Genomic DNA, 21,846 nt, shown 5'->3' with positions numbered 1-21,846 from the left:
ATGCCCTTTGAAAAGCAGTGTCCCTGGCCTTGTACCTTTACAAGTTTTGTCCTGAGCCTTTGCCTAGGTCGCCTGATGGCATGTCTACCTCCGGAAAGACTCTCAGAGCAGGAGTTATTCTAAGATTTTTCTTGTGTTGGATCCAAAGGGGATTAAGTTAAATGTCAGAAGTTCTCCGAGTTGAGATTCCTTAGACCAAGGTCCTCGTGGCTGTCCTGGAGGCCTGGTGTGGATGAGAATGTGGACAGGGACAGTCGGCTAGTTTCAGGTTGCAATCGAAAGCCTGGGCGCACTCAGCCAGGGCACTTGGAAAACAAAGCTCTTGTACTTCTGGGGGCTGTATGTGGAATGAACTGTTTCTGCAGCCAGCCCGTTCTCACACTGCCGGGGTTTTCCCACATACTTGTTCCATCACCTAGACCCCCAGGGTTTGCGTTGGTGATGGGTTAAAGGCTAGAATTTCCATTGATGTAGGTATCATTAGGATCGGGCCTAGCTCACTGTCCCATTCTGTGGTGCTGTGCACACAAGGAGAGCTCATGACCTTCCTGTCCGGCTCTGTGACCTTTAAGACTACTTGGAAAGTAAGGCAGCCCCCTCCCTGGGCATGTTCAGGCTATGCTCATCATCTTTCTGCTGCACCTTTTGATGCACGAAAGGTTGCTGTTTGTTTGTGTGTTTCTAGCAGCTCTGGTGTCCCGGAACCCTTTTAGAATATTTGATTGGGAAGAGGCCGAATCAGGTTGAAAATCTGATCAGCAAGTGAAGGAGGGAGAGTTGGGGAGGGGCGAGGAGGAATCATTGTGCTTGAGCCCTGAGTGTGCAGGCAGATTGCACCTGCACGCCAGTGAGAACCGAGAGCTGTGGTCTCCCCTGCCGGAAGCAACCTTTCCCACTCTAACCCTTCCCTGATGACCACCTTTTTACAAAATCACGAGCCTCAAGAGGTCGTCTCGCCTCCCCGCTGTCCCTTCCCCACCTCAGTTCTGGCCCTCACTTTGTAATTGGACTGTAGCCTGTTGGAAAACTTGGGTTTTTGTTTAATAATGATGACTGTGTCTTGCAACACCAGGTTGCCAGCCTTGTTAGATAGAGGCAGCTAAAATGACCAGGACTGGGTCACACTACCCCCAGGTCCCCAACCTACGCGACCGAGTCTGTCCTCCATGGGGTGTTCATTGCCTTTCAGTTTCTAGTCCTGATTTAGCATTTGGGCCTATGTTGAACTGATTTATTGCTCTCTGGGTCTGATTGCAGTCATGCTGGCTGCGGTGACCTCCCCGAGCAGGCCAGGGACTTTCAGGCCTTTACACATTGTTCTCTCCTTTGGAACGTATCCCTGCTCTGCCCTGCCCTCCGAAAGCCTGCTCCAGTCAGCGGACCCTGTGTAGCTGCTGCCACCTCCTTCTCAGTAGTGAGCTCTCCTTTTCCTTCAGTCTTCGCCCTTTGACTGTGCCTCAGATCCCAGGAGTCCTCAGTGTCATTGCCCCTCGGTGGCACTGCGTCCCTGTGAGCACAGCAGGGGTGGGTGCTTAGCGTGGAGCCTCCCACCCAGCAGTGGCTCAGAGAAGGTTGCCGCGCCAATCACCCTGGGTGCCTTCCTGAGGTCCTGGTTGGCACCGTCCTTTTCCTTTTGCCAGGGCTACCCAAGGAAAGATGGAGGTACTCTGTGGGCTCCCTTTTGGGTGGGGACACTGTACGTTAAGACTGGGCAGTTTGCATTTTCATTTTCCTCGGATAACTCCCCAGAAGTGGATTTGCTGAGCTGGGTGGTAGTTCTGTGCTTAGGGTTTTGAGGCATCTTCACGATCCTCTCCACAGTGCCCGCACCCATTTGCCGTCCTACCAGCAGGGCACAAGGGCTTTCTTTTCTCCACATCCTCGCCAGCACTTGTCATTTGTTGATTTATTGATAACAGCCGTTCTGCAAGTGTGAGCTGATGGCTCCCTGTGCTTCTGGTTTGCATTCCCCTTATGCTTCGGGTCGCTGAGCATCTTTTCATGTCTGTTGGCCGTTTGTACATCTTCTCTGGAAAAATGTCTCTTCGTGTCCTTTGCCCGTTTTTTAAAAAAATTCTCACCTGAGGATATGTTACTGATTTGAGAGACAGAGGAAGGGAGAACGAGAGACATTGATCGGTTGGTTGCCTTCCATACGCACCTAGACTGGGAATCAAACCTGCCCCCTTTGGGTGTATGGGATGACACTCCAGCCAACGGAGCCACCTGGCCAGGGCTCCTTGATCCATTTTTAATAGAATTGTTTATTTTTTTGTTGCTGTAATTGAGTTGTATGAGTTCCTTATATATTTTGGATATCAATCCTTAATTGGATATGTCGTTTGCAAATATCTTCTTCCATCAGTAGGTTGTCTTTTTGTTTTGTTGGTGGTTTCCTTCACTGTGCACAGCTCTTGTGTTTGACGAAGTTCTGTGTGTTCATTTTTTCTTTTGTTTTCCTTGTCCGAGGGGACATATCCTAAAGGATATTAATAAGACTGATGTCAGATAGTTTATTACCTGTTTTCTTCTAGGAGTTTTATGGTGTCAGGGTCTTACATTTAGGTCTTTAATCCGTTTTGAGTTTACTTTTGTGTGTGATGTAGAGTAGTGGTTCAGTTTCATAGTCTTTCATGTATCCAGTTTTCCCAGCACCACTTGTTGAAGAGACTGTTATTTTTCTCCATTGTATATTTCTGCCTCCTTTGTCTTAGATTAATTGACCTTATAAGCAAGTGAGGGTATATATATATATATATTTTTTTTTTTTTTTGATATTTTGTTCAGATAGAGTGGGAGGGAGAGAGAGAGAGAGAAACATCAACATGAAAGGGACACATCGAGTGGTTGCCACCCACATGACCCCACCAGGGCCGGGGACAAACTGCAACAGAGGTACATGCCCTTAGCGGGAACCGAACCCGGGTCTCTCCGGACCGCAGGCTGATGCTCTAACCGCTGAGCCAAACTGGCCAGGGCAAGTGAGGGTATATTTCTGGACTATTCTGTTTCATTGATCTAAGCATCTGTTTTTGTGCCAGCACCTCATGTTTTGATTATTATAGCTTTGTATTATAGTTTGAAATAAGGGAGTATGATACCACCAACCTTTTTTTATTTTATTTTATTTTATCTTCACCTGAGGACATTTTTCCATTTTTTGTTCAGATAGAGTGGGAGGGAGCGAGAGGAAGGGAAAGACAGAAACATTGACGTGAAAGGGACACATCGAGTGGTCGCCACCCGCACGACCCAACCAGGGCCGGGGACAAACTGCAACTGAGGTATGCGCCCTTAGTGGGAACTGAACCCGGGTCTCTCTGGACCGCAGGCTGATGCTCTAACCGCTGAGCCAAACTGACCAGGGCCCACCAACCTTTGTTTTTTCAAGATTGCTGTGGCTATTTGGGGTCTTTTGTCCCCAAATAAATTTTAAGATATTTTGTTCTAGTTCTAAGAAGCATGTCATTTGATAGGAATTGAATTGAATCTGTGGATTGCTTTGGGTAATATGAACATTTTGATGATATTAATTCTTCCAGTCCATGAGTATGGTAGATCCTTCCATTTATTTGTTTCCTTTTCAGTTTCTTTCTTTAATATCTATGGTTTTCAGAGTACAGGTCTTTCACCTCTTGGTTAAATTCATTCCTGGGTATTTTATTCTTTTTTGGTGCAGTTGTAAATGAGATTATTTTCTTAATTTCTCCTTCTGATTGTTCATTTTCATGAGTATTTATTAGAAGAAAACGAAAACATTAATTTGAAAAGACACATGCACCTATGTTCATTGCAGCATTATTTATAATAGCCAAGATATGGGAGCAACTGAGGTGTTCATGGATAGATAAATGAATTTTGTGTGTGTACACACACACACACACACACACTTAGGAGTATTACTCAGCAATAAAAATAATGATATTTACAACAACCTGGGTGGTTTTAGAGAGTATTATGCTAAGTGAAATAGACAGAAGAGACCAATACCATATGATTTCACTTATATGTGGAGTTTTAAAAAATCAAAGAAAACAAAGAACAGACTCACAGAAACAAAGAACAAACCATTGCGGTGGGGAGGTAGATGGAAAAGGTAAAGGGGTGTATAGTCTGTAATAGTGTAATTACTTTGCACAGTGACAGGTGGTTACTAGACTTAGCAGTAAGATAAGATATATAAATGTCAGATCAACATACTGTACACCTCACCTGAAACTAATGTAACATTGGATGCCAACTATACTTTAATAAAAACAACTGGGAACCTAACTTTCCTCAATGATCAAAACTTGCCCAGTTTGCAATATGAGATGGTTAGTTAGATGTGTCAGGAAGTCGGATTAGGAAGGAAGATATTCATTGCTATTACAAGTTGTAATATCTTAGGCAATATATACTTGGACTTCACTTTAGGCACCATCTGTATTATCCAAAAGGGTAATAATGCTTCTGTTTTTTATCTATACCAGTTAGGGTCTGTAGAATAGACCATTTAAAGGACCCTTTGGTGAGTTTACGTGACTCTGGGAGGGGGTGTTTTTCTCTGATATGCAAGGGCCTTTCACATGTGACCCAACCTGAGAGATTTCCGTCTCCTGGAAAATCGACATTGGTTCTCTGTCTGATGCTGCCTGTCTCTCTGGTTTTTTTTTTTTTTTATATGTGCCCCAGCGGGAACCGAACCTGGGACTCTCTGGTCCGCAGGCTGACACTCCAACTGCTGAGCCAAACTGGCCAGGGCATGCCTGTCTCTTTGAACCCATCTTTTACACAGAGTAGAAATATAGTACAAAAGAATAATTTTCAAACTTGTTCTTTTAGACGAGAGAATAATTGACTACAGTGATGTACCCTTTATTTTTGACATTCCACAAAGATAATACTGTTTTGATGACTAGACAAAATTTTCCCCTAAAGAAAGTTTTATTTTTCAGATGGCTCTGTCCCTTCTTTTGTAAGCATTATGATCTTCCAGGACAAAACTATACAGACCATAGATTTCCAACTTAATTGAATTACTTAACTTTTTTTTTTTTTTTTATCCTAACCCGAGGACCTTTTTCCATTTTTATTTCAGGTAGAGTGGGAGGGAGAGAGAGGAGAGGAAGGGAGACACACACACACACAGAGGGAGAGAGAGAGAGAGAGAGAGAGAGAGAGAGAGAGAGAGAGAGAGAAACATTTAATTATTGTTCCACTTATTTGTATATGCCCTGACCAGGGATGGAACCCACAACCTTGGTGTATTGGGACTACACTCTAACCAACTGAGCTACCCGGCCAAAGTAACTCTTTTTACTGAATAATCTGATTCATCTACCATCCTCCTCTCCCTTAAATGTATTGTCATATAAAATGGTTGTATAGAATTTTGTAATCCTACTTTACAAAGTTTGATGGGTTTGGGGAATTTTGAAGGGCAGAGAGAAATATTTAAATGTTGTAACATCATTACCAAGGGTTGGTAACTGCAGGCTGTCTATCCACCTCTTGGTAGATTTCAACATTGACAGGGTGACTTGTCATTGAGAGGATGCCAAATTAGGGAGTTTTCTGTTTCCCTTGATCAATCTTGTCCTCTTAGAGTGTGTTTGAGCACATTTAGTGCATTTCTGTGTCCCCTGCTTTCCAATTTCCCCATCCTTTCTTGTGCCTAAGTATTAAAAGTTAGCGTGGTCCAGCTGCATAACAAATTAACCCAAAGTGTATAATGGCTCAGACATTATAGAAACGTACTTCTTGCTGAGTTAACAGTAATGGATGGTTGACACATTGGTGTGCCTCATTCCTTCAGGCGGTCACCTGGGGAACTCAGGTGTGACACTGCTGCCATCAGCATTATGAAGCTGTGAAGGTCACTCTGGACGCCGTCTGAGTCCCAGCCATCCACGGGAAGGGACACAGAGTGTGTGCGGGACGCCCAGCAGTGCACACACCAGCCCTGCTCACAGTGCTTTGGCTAAGAGTAGTCATGTGGCCAAACCCACCAGCGGGGAAGCTGGGAATTGTTGCCTAGCTGGGCGATCGGGGATAAGGGAGCACTGGATTAGCCTCCCAGCGCTGCTATAACAAAATCCAACTATACTTAAATAAAGGACATATTTAAAAACAAAAGCATGATTTTTTGGAGGCACCGAATTCAGCGCATAACAAATATGAATTTGCTGAGCAGCAGCACCCTCTTTCCTCCTCCCACTTTGTAATTTTGTCTGGTTGCGTTGAGTTTGTTCAGTGGGGGTCAGATCATGGATTTAGAGATGGATGGGTAGTTCAGACTCCCAGTACCACCGCCTAGCAGCAGAGGCGTCTCTCTCGGGTTCCTCGTCTCTGCAAGGGGGTAACAGGGTCTGCCTTGCAGAGTTGTTGTGAGGAGTAGATGAGGAAACCACCCAGTGGAGGGCCTGGCATGTAGAACACGAGCGTAATCCCCTTCTCTTCCGCTGGTGACGCCTCTTGGGGACGGCACTCAGGACTGAAGAGCCTATGTGACTTTTGAAATGGGAAGCCAGATATTCTTAAGGACTATGTGGACTGTCACAGGTGGTCTCTGAGGCTGTCAGGTCCTGGACATACTCATGAAGTTACAAAACCAGCGCCCATTAAGGCAACCTGCGTGGGTTTCCCTGCGGAGAAATGTGAGTGGTCTCTTTCTAACCTGAATTTTTTGAAGATAGCCATTTCATTCCGGCTGTTGTGAATGAACCTCATTCCGAATTAGGTCGAAGGACATGAGAAATAAACAGTATTATTTTTATCTTTAAAGATAAGCTTTAAATTATTTTGTATTAACTAGTAAAATCAGAATGTGTAATAAATATTCATTGATGAATTTTTGGGAGTTTTGGTAGCTCATATACATCTAACATGTATTGGATAGAACACAAAGAATGTTATAATTGATCTAAGAATATTATACGTTTTCTTATTTATGCTACCCTTTAAGTGTGGTAGATTGTTTTGTGAGAATTTCCGTAGCTTATAAAGCTTGTGCTAAAATTTTGACTAATTTTGATTTTGATCTAGACGGAGTTTTGCAGCTACGAGAGGTAAATTATTAACATAATCCTTAAAAATTTCTTTATAAACGTGTTCTTTAATTATTAGGTGAAAGCTGGTTTCTTTTTAAATACATCATTAGGGATTTTCCAGTTTGCTAAAATATGCTGCTGACCAGTCATATTCCCTAAGCATTGTTACATTCAGAAATTCCTCAAGGCATGCAGTTTGTGAAAGCCAAGTTTTTGCTGGCCTGACTTGTTCTGTGGTTCCTTAGACAAGCAGTTAACTCTGCAGAGAAAGTTTTCTTCTGGTTCCAGGGATAGAACTCACATACTAAGTTCTCTGCTTCACTCACAGTGTGCCCGCCAGATACATTTGTGGGTCTTTGGGGGCTTAACCACCTGTTCTTAGCCAACATTTAAGTCCAAATGTATTTGTATAATAAATGTCATTTGATTTTCATGTTGTTTCTCATTAAAAAACGAATAAAATACTCTGCTAGACTGTTTAGCTTGGGTCAGGATCTCGTTGATTTACGAACACAGCTGTCTCAGCCTCTAGTGGTCTTGAGCCGCCGTGGAGAGGTTGCACTGGTACCTGGATCTGTGCATCACGGGGCTGGCTACAGCAGGCTCAGGACCCATGGATCAGATGTTTGCACTTTCTTCCCACATCCTGTCTCTTACATACTCAGTCATGTCCTTTTCTCATGTATACCTATGTGTATAAAAACTTCTCCTTTTTTTTTTATCCTCACCCGAGGACATTTTTCCATTTTTTGTTCAGATAGAGCGGGAGGGAGAGAGAGAGAGAGAAACATTGATGTGAAGGGACACATCGAGTGGCTGCCACCCGCACAACCAACCAGGGCCGGGGACAAACTGCAACCGAGGTACATGCCCTTAGCGGGAACCGAACCCAGGTCTCTCTGTACTGCAGGCCGCTGAGCCAAACCGGCCAGGGCAAAACTTTTCTTTTTGTTAATCCTCACTGAGGATATTTTTCCATTGGTTTTTAAAAAGGACGAAGGGAGGGAGGGAGGGAGGGAGGGAGCGAGGGAGAGAGGGAGAGAGAGAGAAATGTCTATATGAAAGAGACACATCGATTGGTTGCCTCCCGCAGGACCCCAGCCACTGGGGCCTGGGATCGAACCTGTAACCCAGGTATGTGCCCTGGACCAGGAATTGAAACCATGACCTTTAGGTCCTCGGGCGTTGCTCTAACCTTTGAGCCAAACCAGCCAGGGCAAAAACCTTTGTCCTCATCTGTAACATTCATTAGCTTAAGACCTGATACTTGATCCCCGCCGGGGATTTCGAAATTCCAAGGCATCTGTAGTCCTCAGCGTGTGTCGGTCAGGGTGCCTTCGGCGCCCGATGCGACATTCCAGCACGTCTCCCGGACTCCGAAAGGTGTCGTGCATCATGTAGCTGAAAAGTCCGGTGAAAGCTGTGGACAGGGGTGCGGCCTGGGGACCCGCTGAGCCCCTTTGACCCTCTCAGTGTTGCCCTCCTCCGGGCTGGTGGCGTCCTCAGTGGCAGAGGCGGCATCAGAGCCAGGCCTCCAGCTGGCAAAGCCCAGCATCCAGAGGACGGGACAGGCCAGGTCCCATGACTCCCTCTTGACAAGCAAGGACACTTTTCCAGGCATCCTTAGCAAACCTTCCCTCCTTCTCCTTGGCCTTACCTGGGTGACGTTCCCATTCCCGAGCCCACTGTGCAGGTGGGGCAGGGAGAGGCCCCGTGCCTTCCTCCTGCGCTTCTGCACCGGTCACTAAGAAGGTGACGCGGTTACCCCAGGGCAGCAGGCCTACCATGAGGGTTTCTGAGGTCGTTTCTCCCGAAGCTCCGGGCTGTGTGTGGAGCCAGAGCAGTGACAGGAGAGGGAGGACGCTGGGCGAACCCCAGCAAAGCTCCGTGTGACACTGCGTTCTTGCACTGACATTTCTCCACGTGCAGGTGCTGGAGTTGGTCTGTCGGCTCAATTCTGCATTCAGTCTGTGCATTTACTATTGCATTCCATTAAAAATGATCCTCATCTTCCTAGAACTTGTTCATGAGAAATGTATTTTGGTTTGGATAAATGTATTCTATAATTTATATTGTTAATCTCTTTGCCACTCTATTGTTATATATACCACATTCTTTTTTTTTTTTTTTATTCTCACCCGAGGACATTTTCCCATTTTTTTTTGTTCAAATAGAGTGGGAAGGAGAGAGAGGGAGAGAGAGAAAGAAACATCGATGTGAGAGGGACACATCGAGTGGCTGCCTTCCGCATGACCCAACCAGGGCTGGGGACAAACTGCAACCGAGGTACGTGCCCTTAGCGGGAACCGAACCCGGGTCTCTCTGGACCGCAGGCCGACGCTCTAACCGCGGAGCCAAACCGGCCAGGGCTATAGACCACATTCTTAAAGCAGGAAGTTTTTCTCCAGCCAGTCTAATTTGATGCCTTACAGGCTGGAAGTTAGGGGTTTCCCTGTCTGACTACCTGCCATTGAGTAATTTCAGTAAATAATGTTAAAGGCTCTTCGTAATAATGTAAAATTTCATCTTGTTGTCTTGTTCTTAATATTTGTAGAGGCTTCCTCCTAATGTCTTTCTTTTTGATGTTGAAGTTGTCTGTGCGGGCTTGATTCTTTTCCTAGTAAGAGAGAATCTGAGAACTTGCTGATTTCAGATGATCATGTTAGGTCTGCTTCATTCAGAGAGGTATAATAAATTGCAAAACTTCCTGGTAAATCATTAGTTGTTGGTATTTAGTTTAAGCTAGATCACTTGTGAATTTAGTGTTGCAGAGAGGCCAACGATATATTCTTTTACTTCAGAGCGATAAATTGTTAAAGCTGTTTTCAGGAGTAATTTTTTGGATGTTTCTAATTTTAATCCTTTTATGACTGCATCTTAGTATTCGATTAATGAGAAAATGCATGAGTCTGAAAAGATTCTTCGAACTGAATCACGGTCACGATGAATTTGTACGAATCAGCCATGATGCCAACAGTGCGCACGGGTGCGGCATTGTGTCCGTCTACAGCCAATTCTTGGTGCGTGCAGATTCAAGGACACCTGATACCAATCTGTGGCACCCTACTCCAATAATGGCCAACCGTTTGGGAAACTCTCTAATTAAAAATTTTAGACTAGTGCTTTTAATACCTCATCTATTCTAATAACAAAACAACAGTTCACTAACCTTCAAATGCAGCCTCTTTTAGGTCTAAAATATTAGACCTCAGAGCTTTAAGTAAAATTTTGCTTCCCTATCTAGCCTGTACTTTGGTAGGCCCTAAATATGTTTTAACTGAGTCAATGAATGAGTGAATATTTGAATGATGACTATGAGCCCATGATGTCCCACCACTGCATTGGCAAAAATATGGAAATAAACTCCCTATTGGGGGGGAATTGAGTCAACTTACTAGGAACTTAATGTCCATGAACCAGAAGGAACCAAGAAATATTTCCTGAAGCTGAATATCATGCTCGATTTTTCATTCACAGTTTGTATTGTGCCAGAAACTATATTTAAAAATTTTTTCTCTTCTTGTTAATTTTTTCTATCTTAGTGATTACAAAATTTTTTTTATTTACTTATGTATTTTTTTTATTTTTTAGGGCGGTGGATTTGAGGAAATGTAATAACCTTGGTCTTTTTGTGTATCTCATCTTTTGTAGATAAACGATAACATTAACAGAAATGAGCAGTCAAAAGGGGTAAGCCCAATTGTGCCTCTAAAAATAACCCTCTTATCTACCACTTTAAATGAGCTCTTCTGGTTTCTTCTACAGTTCTGTCTGGAAACACCTGATATGCTCACTTGATCTTTTGTCTTTGTATCTAGGATCTGCGCCAGGCGGTCTCTGGGGTGGATGGGTCGTCTCTTTATATGTGAAGGATCTGCATTAGTCAGTGGATATATTTTCCATCCTCTATATTGTAAAAAAGTCTGTACTCCTCTGCCTGCATGTTACCCGTCCTCAGTTCTCGCTGCCTCCCTTTGTAAGTGTTGCCATGGGCTCTCTGAAAGGCTCTCCTAACTGTCACTTCCTGTGCTGTAGCAGGAAGGGCAGGTGACTTTGAGTGAAGCCTTTTCAATTGGCAAGTAAACAGATTGGTCCAATGGCATTTCTACCTTATTTTAATTCTTGTAGTACAACTCTTTGTTTTTAATTTTTTGTTAATCCTCACCCAGGGATATCTTTGCATTGATTTTTATTTTATTTTATTTATTTATTTTTTTTTATTTATTTTTTTTATCCTCACCCGAGGACACTTTTCCATTTTATGTTCAGGTAGAGTGGGAGGGAGAGAGAGGAACACAGAGAGAGAGAGAAACATCGATGTGAAAGGAACACATCGAGTGGCTGCCACCCTCACGACCGACCAGGGCCGGGGACAAACTGCAACCGAGGTACGTGCCCTTAGCGGGAACCGAACCTGGGTCTCTCAGGACCGCAGGCCGACGCTCTAACCGCTGAGCCAAACCGGCCAGGGCTGCATTGATTTTTAGATAGAGTAGAAGGGAGGTAGGGAGGGAGGGGGAGAGAGAGAGAGAGAGAGAGAGAGAGAGAGAGAGAGAGAGAAGAGGGGAGGGAGAGGAGGGGAGAGGGGAGAGGAGAGGAGAGGAGAGAGAGGAGAGAGAGATCTCTGTGGGAGAGACACATTGATTGGTTGCCTCCTATATGACCCTGACCAGGGCTGGGGATCGCACCTGCAACCCAGGTACATGCCCTTGACCAGGAATCAAACCCGAGACCCTCTGATCTGTGGGGCAATACTCTAACCACGGAGCCAAATTGGCCAGGGCCTAGTACAACTCTTTAATCTCCGTCTTCAACTTAAAGCAGAAACTGGTTGTAATTATGCAGGAATACGTAGTTATTTATTTTATAAAAACAGTGTGTGACTTGTGTTGGAAAACAAGTAAAGTACAAAGCAGACAATACATCATCACCATCCATCTACTTAGTGAAAAATACTTTGAACATTTTTCCATTTCCCCTCAGCTTTTTTTCCATGTATTTTGATCATGTATTTAGATCAAAATATAATGTCTTTCTTACTTTATTCAGTTAATATTATATCATAAAAATGTCCCCTTAATGTAATATGATGAGTCATTAAGAACTCTTTGTAAATAAATACATTTTAATGGTTTTATACAATTTTCTTGTTTGAATGTACTGCGTTTTATTTAAGTTCCCTCAAAGTTGGGCTTTTTGTTTATTTTCAGTTTTGGTCCATTAAAAATAATGTTCTAATATTTTTCCTGCATTATTTCTGTGTCCAGGTTTTCATTAACTTCCTCAGGGTTAATCAGATTGTAGAAAAGGAATTATTGGGTGAATGGATATCAACATTCTGGCCAGTTGGTATATGCTCAGTAACTGCTTTCCTGAAAGATTGTGTAGTTTGTAATCTCACCATGGACTGTCCAGCTTGTTATTTTGTTTCAACATTCTTATGATTTTTTTGACTTTCAGTTAGAGAGACAGGACAAAGTGTCTCACTTTTTGCAGTCACATTTCTTTGATTCTTGCTGAGGATGGACATTTGTGTTTTTTTTCCATATGGTTGTGGCTATTTCTCTTGGAAATGACCATTTGTATTGTTTTTCACTTATCTGTTAGGATCTTAGTGTTTTGTTTTATTTAAATTTCTGTGAGCTTTTTATTAAGTTTTTGTCATATTTATTTTTTTTTGAGGATTGTAATATGTATTTTTCATATTTAAATCTATTGATGTTTTCCTTTGTAATTCTCTCCATTGCTTTAAGTTTAGGAAGTACTTTTAAATCCAAAGACTAGAGATATATTCACCGTGTTTTTTTTTCCTTTATGGGTTGATTCTCTTCTATTATAATTAGTTTTGATCAATAGAGGGTGGAGTTCAGTTTGAAGTATGATATTAGGTCTGTGCACATTTTTTCTCCCACTACCTAACTAATTATCTTATTTCGTTTGTCCCTTCCATTTGGTGATGCCACATTTATCCAGTACCATGTTTTTGTCATAGTAGGGACCTCAGGGTAGGACAGTATTTTGAAGTAGCCTTCTCCGTCTGCCATCTCTGGACCTGTTCTTTTGAGGATTCACTCATTTGGGACTTTTGTGGATTACCCTGCTTCCTTTTTGGTCCTGTTTCCCCCCCTTCCGTTTTCAATTTCTGTCTCTGCACTTTCCAGAATTTTTGAAAACGTAACCCACATGACAATACTTGAAGGCGGCTCCCTGTTTCACTCGTCGTCATGTTCCCTTTAGTCCCAATTTCACTGTTTAAATGATAAAACGAAAGCAAGCTCATATAGAAAATTTGGAGATAAGGCAAATCACACAGGAGAAAATAATTATTCTTAGTCTCATCGCTCAAGGATATCCTGGTATTATTAAACATTACACTATAGATAGTTTAATGGAAACTCTATGATATAAGTAATATTTTGTGTATGTATGAATATACATCTATGTGAAACATTCATATGTGTAGTATGTATGTTTTATTTTTACTGAATGGGAGCACCCTATGCACACTATTTTGTTGTGCGCTTTTAAAATAATAATTCCATGTCTTAAATATTCTTCTATGGCTTAAGTAAACTTTTAAAACTTACCTACCAGTTATGTATTTAACTGGACACTAAATAAATTAGTCTACGTGAAAGAATATACCATCTTTTCAACAGTGATTGAGTTTCAGAGTGGAATGCAAGTAAGTGTGTGTGTGTGTGTGTGTGTGTTTGTGACCTTAAAATGGTGTCAACAATTGCATGGTTGTTTTGTGAAGGTTGAATGAGTCAAATCAAAGAAGACAGTAGGTGGTACATCAGACATTTTCTAGGAGCCTAAGTAGCTTTGGACACTGGTGTTTCTTCAAGCAGGTAGAGTTACAGTCCAGCGACACATCCGCAGCTGTAGATGTCTTGATTAGAAGAAAGAATCCAGAATTTCAAGGGCAGGAGAAATTAGATGCCAGATCAAACTTGTGAGGTCGATGGTCATAAAGCTGGTACGGTGGGAAGACCAAGGGGGTGGACCCGGATCCCAGTTGGGTGCAGCCAGGAGAGGCGTGTAAGCCGCGTCTGCCTAGGACTGCTGAACCAGTAGGGTGAGGGGACACGTGGACAAACAGGAGGCTGGTTAACGGAGAAGGGGCTCTGGACCTGAGAACAGCGGGGAGGTGGTAGATGCCTGGGACGTGCAGCCATCGGCTCCATGGTTTAAACCCCGCGGAGCCGGACGGCATGACCTTTGATTTGGGACGTCTGCTCAGATGTATGTGGTTTGCATCCCCCATTCCCGTGCTTGAGGAAAGGGAGTTAACATTGAAGATGCTTTGTTGGGCTACTGTGAGGAGGGGAGAGAATTCTGAGAAGTGGGTGAACCACCAGGACTCCAGGGTGCTGTCTTGGGGAAAACACCTCGTTCTTGCTCCGTCGTGGGCTCTGCAGGCGGACCCGAGAGCTCCGACAACCCGAGAGCTCCGACGCCGCGCCGCACCCGCCCCAGGACTGCGGCACAAGGCCAGCGGCCGGATGTCCGCGTGAGCGCTTTTCCCGGGGCACAGCCTTCGCAAACGGACGCTTAGGGTGTGGGCAGTATCTTGGAGTGTCAAGTTTGCATAGAGAAAGAAGGAGGTGCTATATAAGCATCCACTTGTATATAAAGAACAGTTATTTAAAATTTTTTTTTATTTTAGAGAGAGGGAAACATTGATTTGTTGTTCCACTTATTTATTCATTCAATGGTTGATTGTGTTTTTTTTTATCCTCATCCGAGGACATTATTTTTTTGTTTTTTGTTCAGGTAGAGTGGGAGGGAGAGAGAGGAAGATAAATAGAGAGAGAGAGAGAGAGAGAGAAAGAAACATCGATGTGAAAGGGACACATCGAGTGGCTGCCACCCGCACAACCCAACCGGGGCCGGGGACAAACTGCAACTGAGGTACGTGCCCTTAGCGGGAACCAAACCCGGGTCTCTGGACCGCAGGCCGATGCTCTAATTGCTGAGCCAAACCGGCCAGGGCTCAATGATTGATTCTTATATGTGCCCTGACCAGGAATCAAGCCTGCAACCTTGACATATCGGGTCGCCTGTCCTAACCAACTGAGCTACCCAGCAAGGAGTATTTTTTTTGAATCACATTTATTTCATTCAAATAGATTGAAAAACATTACAATGCACATTTTAATTGTAACAGGTTTTCATTTGTAAAATTGACCGTGTTTTTTATACAAGTTTGATAAACACAGAGTTGAAAACTTTCAAAAGAAGAAATAAAGATAATTAGCCTACCCTCTCTTTGTGTTTCTGTTACCAAGTTTATTTAATATTTTTGGGCTTAGGTACCTACATTGCTTTATGAAACTTGAACTTGAACATGTATGGACAGTATGGGTCACTGAACAGAAGATGTATGTTAACTTGAAAAAGTTTGGTGCTTCATGTTCTGTGTAAGAATTAGTGAATGAGTTTAAAACGTGAACTGTCTCATGAGGAGAACGTTCCATGAGAACAGGGAATTTTGGTTTATCTACCAATATATTTCCAGCACAGGCACAGGCTTGACCCACCAGAGCCATAGAACAGTTGAGTGGGAATGAAAATCTGTGATTGATTCCCAAGCCTTTTGGAGTTGTGATGCTCTACTGTTTTCATTTCATGGCACTTTTCTTTAAAGTTTATTTTTCAATCAAAGTTTACATTCAATATAAGTTTGTATTACTGTCAGGTGTACAGCATAGTGGTTAGACAGTCATATACTTTACAAAGGGATCCCCTGATAATTCTAGTACCCACCTGCACCACACACAGCTATTACAGTATTACTGACGATATTCCCCATGCTGTAATTTACATCTCATGAGTATTTTATAACTGCCAATTTGTACTTAATCTCTTCACCCTTTTCACCCAGCCCCCCAACTCCCCTCCCCTCTAACAACCATCAGTCTGTTCTCTGTGTCCAGGAGTCTCAGTTTGGTTTGTTCTTTATTTTGTTATTTAGATTCCACTTGTAGGTGAAATCACGTGGTGTTTGTCTTTCTCTATCTGACTTACTTCACTTAGCATAATACCGTTGTGGTTCATCCATGTTGTCTCAAATGATAAGATTTCATTATTTTTATTTTTATTAAAATTTTTTTTCTTTATTGATTTTAGAGAGAGAGGAAGGGAGGGAGAGAGAGAAATATCAATGAGAGAGAACATCAATGGGCTGCCTCCTGCATGCCCCCAAATTGGGATTGGACCCACAACCTGGGCATGTGCTCTGATCGGGAATCTAACCCGCGACCTCTTGCGTTGATGCTCAAACATTGAGCCACACCGGCTGAGCAGATTTATTCTTTTTAAATGGCCAAGTAATATTCTATTCTATATATATATGTACCACCACTTTTTTATCCATTTGTCTATTGATGGGCACGTTTAGGTTTCTTCCATGTTTTGACTATTGTAAATAATGCTGCTATGAACATAGGGGTGCAGATATTCTTTAGAATTAGAAATAAATTTTAGGTTTCTTTGGATATATTTCCAGTAGTAGGATCACTGGGTCAAAAGAAAGTTTTATTTTTAATTTTTTGAGGATGTTTCATACTGTTTTCATGGTGGCGGCACCCATGTACATTCCCACCAACAGTTCACGAGGGTTCCTTTTCTCCACATCCTTGCCAACACTTGTTATTTGTTGATTTATTGCTGATAGCCATTCTGACAGGTGTGAGGTGACATCTCATGGTGGTTTTAATTTGCATCCCTCTGACGATTAGTGATGAACATTTTTTCATATGTCTTTTGGTCATGGCACTTTCCTGACTCTCCTCGACATTAGATTAGGGTAGATTCATATAACATGCAGGGCAACCTGGTGATGTTTGTTAGAATGACTAGAATCTTCTTTTTCGTAGTTCATATATTACTAATGAATATTCCCTTGACACTTGTGGTTTTTTGTGACTTGTCCATTTCGGGTGCACATCGTTTCCTTAGTAGCTTATTATTATGTCTTTTTAAAAAACCAGCAAAATGTTTGTCTCTTCCTGAGTGGTGCTGGGTGCAGACTTGGGAAGAGCAGCACTGAGGTTTCGGTGCCGAGCCACAGCTCTGTCCTGCACGCTGTCCTTCCTGCTTCCTTAGGAGACTGCCCGTCTCCCTGTGGTGTGGCCGGGGGTCCCAGGAGAGAGTTCAGATTCCAGAGTCCTGAGTGCCCAGAGACTACTGCACTTCTCAGAATGGACCTTCAAACAGGTTTAATACAATTTTCACTGTGTTCTTTGGTTTTATTAGGTAAAAAAGCTCCAGTCTTGTTCAACAGAGAAATGATCGAGTCGATGAAGGAGGGTTCCGTGGTGGTGGACCTGGCTGCCGAGGCCGGCGGGAACTTCGAAACCACCAGGCCGGGAGAGCTGTACGTTCACAAGGTACCGCGCGGAGCTCCCCGTGAGTCAGTTCCACGTCCCGCGACTTGGCGCGCGTGTCTGTCCCTTCGTATATTTAGAGAATAGAGAGCCTGAAACTTTTAAAAATAAAAAGTAGGCAATTTAAAGTTCCTTTGGAAATACGTGTTCGTCTGTGTGTATATTTATAAAGAGATAGAATTTCAAAACTTTGCCTGTGACTGAGAACTGTCCCAGACGGAGTGTGAGCATAGGGGGGTAGACCTTTCTGACTATATTTTGTTCATTTAGGGGGTTACTCACATCGGCTACACAGACCTCCCCAGCCGTATGGCCACCCAGGCCAGCACCCTGTATTCCAACAACATCACCAAGCTCCTGAAGGCCATCAGCCCTGACAAAGATAACTTTCATTTTGAAGTGAAAGATGACTTTGACTTTGGGACAATGGGTCATGTTATTAGAGGAACTGTCGTGATGAAGGTAAGTAAAGAGATCTGTTCCTTCCTGAGTTTTCTTTATAGATTGGTTTTAGGATGTCTGTTCATGGAAGAATCCTCTCTTGGAATTGAGATCAGTTCTAATGAAGTATCAGTGTATTGGGTTTTTGCCAATAAAATTGTTTAAAAATGCAGAATGATTTAAATATTGCAAAGGCATGACTCACCTAAAATATGCTTTGCTTTTGAAAAAACAGAATCAAACAGAGCAAAAAATTAGAATTGAATAAAGTAAAAACGAAATGGTTCTCAAACCTGTCTGCTTTTAAGGGTTTGATCAGTATTCTTTCATATGTTTCTATGCATGTACAAATTATATATTTTTATATATATGTGTAATAGAAACATTATATATATGTATACACATGGTAGGTTATAAATTATATGAATTTATTTAAAATAATTTTTAGCCCAGCCGGTGTGGCTTAGTGATTGAGCATTGACCCATGCACCAAAAGGTTGCCGGTTCGATTCCTGGTCAGGGCACTTGCCCAGGTTGAGGGCCTGATCCCCAGTGGGGGGCACATAGGAGGCGGCCAATCGATGTTCTCTCTCATCTATGTTTCTCTCTCTCTCTCCCTTCCTCTCTCTCTAAAATCAATAAAGAAAAAAAAACCAGTATAAAAAATAAATAAAATGATTTTGAAAAGAACAGTTTTCCCCCCAACATCATATATTTTTAAAACACTGGATTGACTTAAAAAATGCGATTTTCCTCATTTCCGGTAGGACGGCGAAGTTATTTTCCCCGCCCCCACACCGAAAAACATCCCTCAGGAGGCCCCGGCGAAACAGAAGACAGTGGCCGAGCTGGAGGCCGAGAAAGCAGCTACCATCACGCCCTTCAGGAAAACCATGACAACGGCTTCCGCGTACACAGCAGGTAGGGGCCCACCCAGCAGGAGTTAGTGCTGACGGTCTGAATTTGGAAAGTAATGTACTAATTGTCAAAATTGGTAAATGAAACCCTTTTGCCCGCCTTTGGACTCCTTTAGGAACTGGGCCTGTTAGAAGCAGTTTCTCGGTAGCATGGTGTTTGTCCCAGCAGGTGGCGTTGGAGACTGTTGATTTGCTGAATACCGGGATGGATGTGTGTGAGAGAGTGCACAGGATGGCTGTACTTTCCCATTTACAAATACTTGGAATATAACTGTTAATATTTTTATCTACATCAACTATATTGAGTGGTGATGTACATCAGATTGTGTTGATGTTAAGTGCGTGTTAATGTAGTTGATGTTAAGTGCGTGTATTTGTTGGTTTGTTTGTTTGGTGGTTTATAAAACATTCTTTTTTTTTTTTTTAAATCCTCACCCGAGGATATATTTCCATTTTTTGTACAGATAGAGTGGGAGGGAGAGAGAGGAAGGGAGAGAGAGAGAAACATCGACGTGAAGGGACACATCGAGTGGCTGCCACCCGCACGACCAACCAGGGCCGGGGACAAACTGCAACCGAAGTACGTGCCCTTAGCGGGAACCGAACCCGGGTCTCTCCGGACCGCAGGCCGACGCTCTAACCGCTGAGCCAAACTGGCCAGGGCTATAAAACATTCTTGTGATGACCCGCACAGTTGGGTAAGACTGGGGAACCAGATGTTTCCGCCGAAGAGTGGGCACTACAACACAGGTCTAGCCTTTGAATGTTTGACCAACCTCCTAAATTATTCACCTAGTAAGAAAATTCAGTTTTTAAATGCTTATCTCTTTTCTTTACAATTTAACATCAATTCTTTGCTTTTAAAGTTATCTTTGTGAGAATACTAAAGAATTATTGCAACATAAGAATGGATATTCATTCTGGCTATGAATGTTGAGTCTGACATATGGATATTTGATATTATATTGGTTTCTCTCTCACAGAATGAATTAAAAATGTTTAGATCTGCTTAGAGCCAAAACAAAACAAACGCAAACTATAAAGAATTAAGGGCCAGCAACAGGCACAGAGAATTCTTGTAGCTTCAGTGTTCTCCTAATTCCCATGTCAGTCCAGAAGTTTTAAAAGCTAAGTATGTAACTCTTGAGTAAAGAGCACATCTCAGCAAAATGACCAGAAAACCTCTAGATGTGAACATTGAGAATAAATGGGGTGTCCCTACTTGCACTTACTAGTTAAAAAAAAAAGAAACTGGATTATTGGAATCTACATGGAGGATATTATTGGTAGGATTGTACTTTGCCTTTTCGGTTGGAGATTCATGAGGAAATATGATTATTTATTTCTCTAGGTTTCCCTTACATTTGTTAAGCCAAAGTTTATTGCATTTTAATAGGTATGACAATGGCATTTTCCTTGAACTTCCTCCTTTGTAATAAAAACAAGTAGTTTTTATTGTATATGTGTTAAGAATCTATTGAAGAGCATACTTCTAGGAATTTCTTTTTTTTCTCTCCTCTTTCTCTTTTCTCTGCCTTTCTCTTTTCCCCCCTGTGTTATAAAGACTATAGATATAGCACCTTTGACATTATTACATGTATTATAGAAAATACATTAGTTTATTCAATAGTTGATAAGAAGACCTTCAGATGTGTGATTTCTGTCTTTTCCCACATGAGGACAAAGAGGTTTAATAACTACAGATGCGGATACTGTAGTGCAGAGAGGTTAAGTAACTGGTCTGCGACCACACAGCTAGCAAGGAGAGAAGTCAGGATTTGATGCAGGCAGTATGGCTTAAGAAAAGGCATTCTGAACCACAGCCCTGTGCAGCTTCTCTAAGGATTGACTGGGTCACAAACCAATAGTCTGTCTAACTCTCCCTCCACATGGTTAATAGGCCCTGCTTTGGAAATCTTATATGTGTGTGGGAAAATAAAAATTAAAACTACAGTCTTATTGAATGACTTAAGGTAAAATGAATGTCGGTTCCTACATGTTCTGTCTGTGCCACTTATAAAGAAATAGTTCATCTCAAGGTAAAGAAGGACCTTACTCAGGAACAGTAAATTCCAGCCCCCCGGTTGCCCGTTACCATTCTGCGTTTCCCCATCGCTGGGACAGCTATCCACATGTTTGCTGTGAGGAGAGGCGATAATTAAAGATGTGTGTTCAGAGCTGACTGTTTGTATTCTGCCCATTCTTAATTCAGTTGCATTTTTTTCTTTTCTTTGTACAATCCTGTTTGCCGGCTTGGTGCTGAGGCTGGAGCTGGCTCCCTGGCCAGCAGTCCAGCCCAGATTCGGGAGCAATTGCAAAACTTTGTCCCGGGTGGGTGGAGGCCATATGTTCTGGGGAGGTGCTGGAGGGAATGAAATCCTTCCTACCCTTTTCAAACCCCTCTTCCTCAGCCAAACCTGACATGACATAAAATTGGCCTCACAGAAGTCTCGTGGTGTGAAGGTGGTCTTGCCCAAGCAGAAGATGCTTTGGAATATCGATAGGTCTGCCATCAGGGATAAAAACGCTTGTGTAAACCCATGTGGCATTGTCAGTGAAACTGAAAACAGGGAAGGGGATAAGCCACACAGAGGAAACCGGGTACATTGTTATTAGGTGACTCATCAATTGGAACAGATCTTTACAATTTATTTTATTTTGGAAGTTGGCGGGCAGACGTTGAGCTTTGTTCCCCGTACCTTCACTGCCCCCCCCCTTCCCAATCGTGAAATGTCTCAAGAATCTGCTCGTTGTTGGCAAGGGTGGAGTTAAAAGGCATGGACTATTCCATGTGTGGGTTTACATGTGGGTGTGGGTGTGCTTCTAATCTTCCTGCGATCACTAGCTGTCAGCTCATCCTCTTCCCTCTCCTTCTGCAGGTCTCACTGGGATTCTGGGTTTGGGCATAGCAGCTCCCAACCTAGCCTTTTCCCAGATGGTGACGACGTTTGGCTTAGCCGGCATTGTGGGCTACCACACTGTCTGGGGAGTGACCCCTGCCCTCCACTCCCCACTGATGTCTGTGACGAATGCAATCTCAGGTTTGTTCCTCCCCCACCCCCA

The 21,846-nt window shown here is 42.9% G+C and overlaps 1 protein-coding gene across 4 annotated transcripts in view; it reads left to right on the top strand.

Moving 5' to 3' along the window:
* The window catches only part of NNT (nicotinamide nucleotide transhydrogenase), a 103,391-nt gene that overhangs the window by 34,482 nt on the left and 47,063 nt on the right, over positions 1 to 21,846 (top strand). For all 4 annotated transcript variants that reach the window (XM_036279265.1, XM_036279268.1, XM_036279269.1 and 1 more), the window contains exons 8-11: positions 17,295 to 17,428; positions 17,696 to 17,887; positions 18,634 to 18,787; positions 21,663 to 21,824. In XM_036279265.1, coding sequence (XP_036135158.1) covers positions 17,295 to 17,428; positions 17,696 to 17,887; positions 18,634 to 18,787; positions 21,663 to 21,824 — 642 coding nt within the window. The remainder of the gene's footprint in view (positions 1 to 17,294; positions 17,429 to 17,695; positions 17,888 to 18,633; positions 18,788 to 21,662; positions 21,825 to 21,846) is intronic.

Source organism: Molossus molossus, unplaced genomic scaffold (genome assembly GCF_014108415.1).
Source record: "Molossus molossus isolate mMolMol1 unplaced genomic scaffold, mMolMol1.p scaffold_m16_p_3, whole genome shotgun sequence".
NCBI classification, from domain to species: Eukaryota; Metazoa; Chordata; class Mammalia; order Chiroptera; family Molossidae; genus Molossus; species Molossus molossus.
Note: the sequence above shows the minus strand (reverse complement) of the source record. Positions and strands in the feature narration are given on the sequence as shown.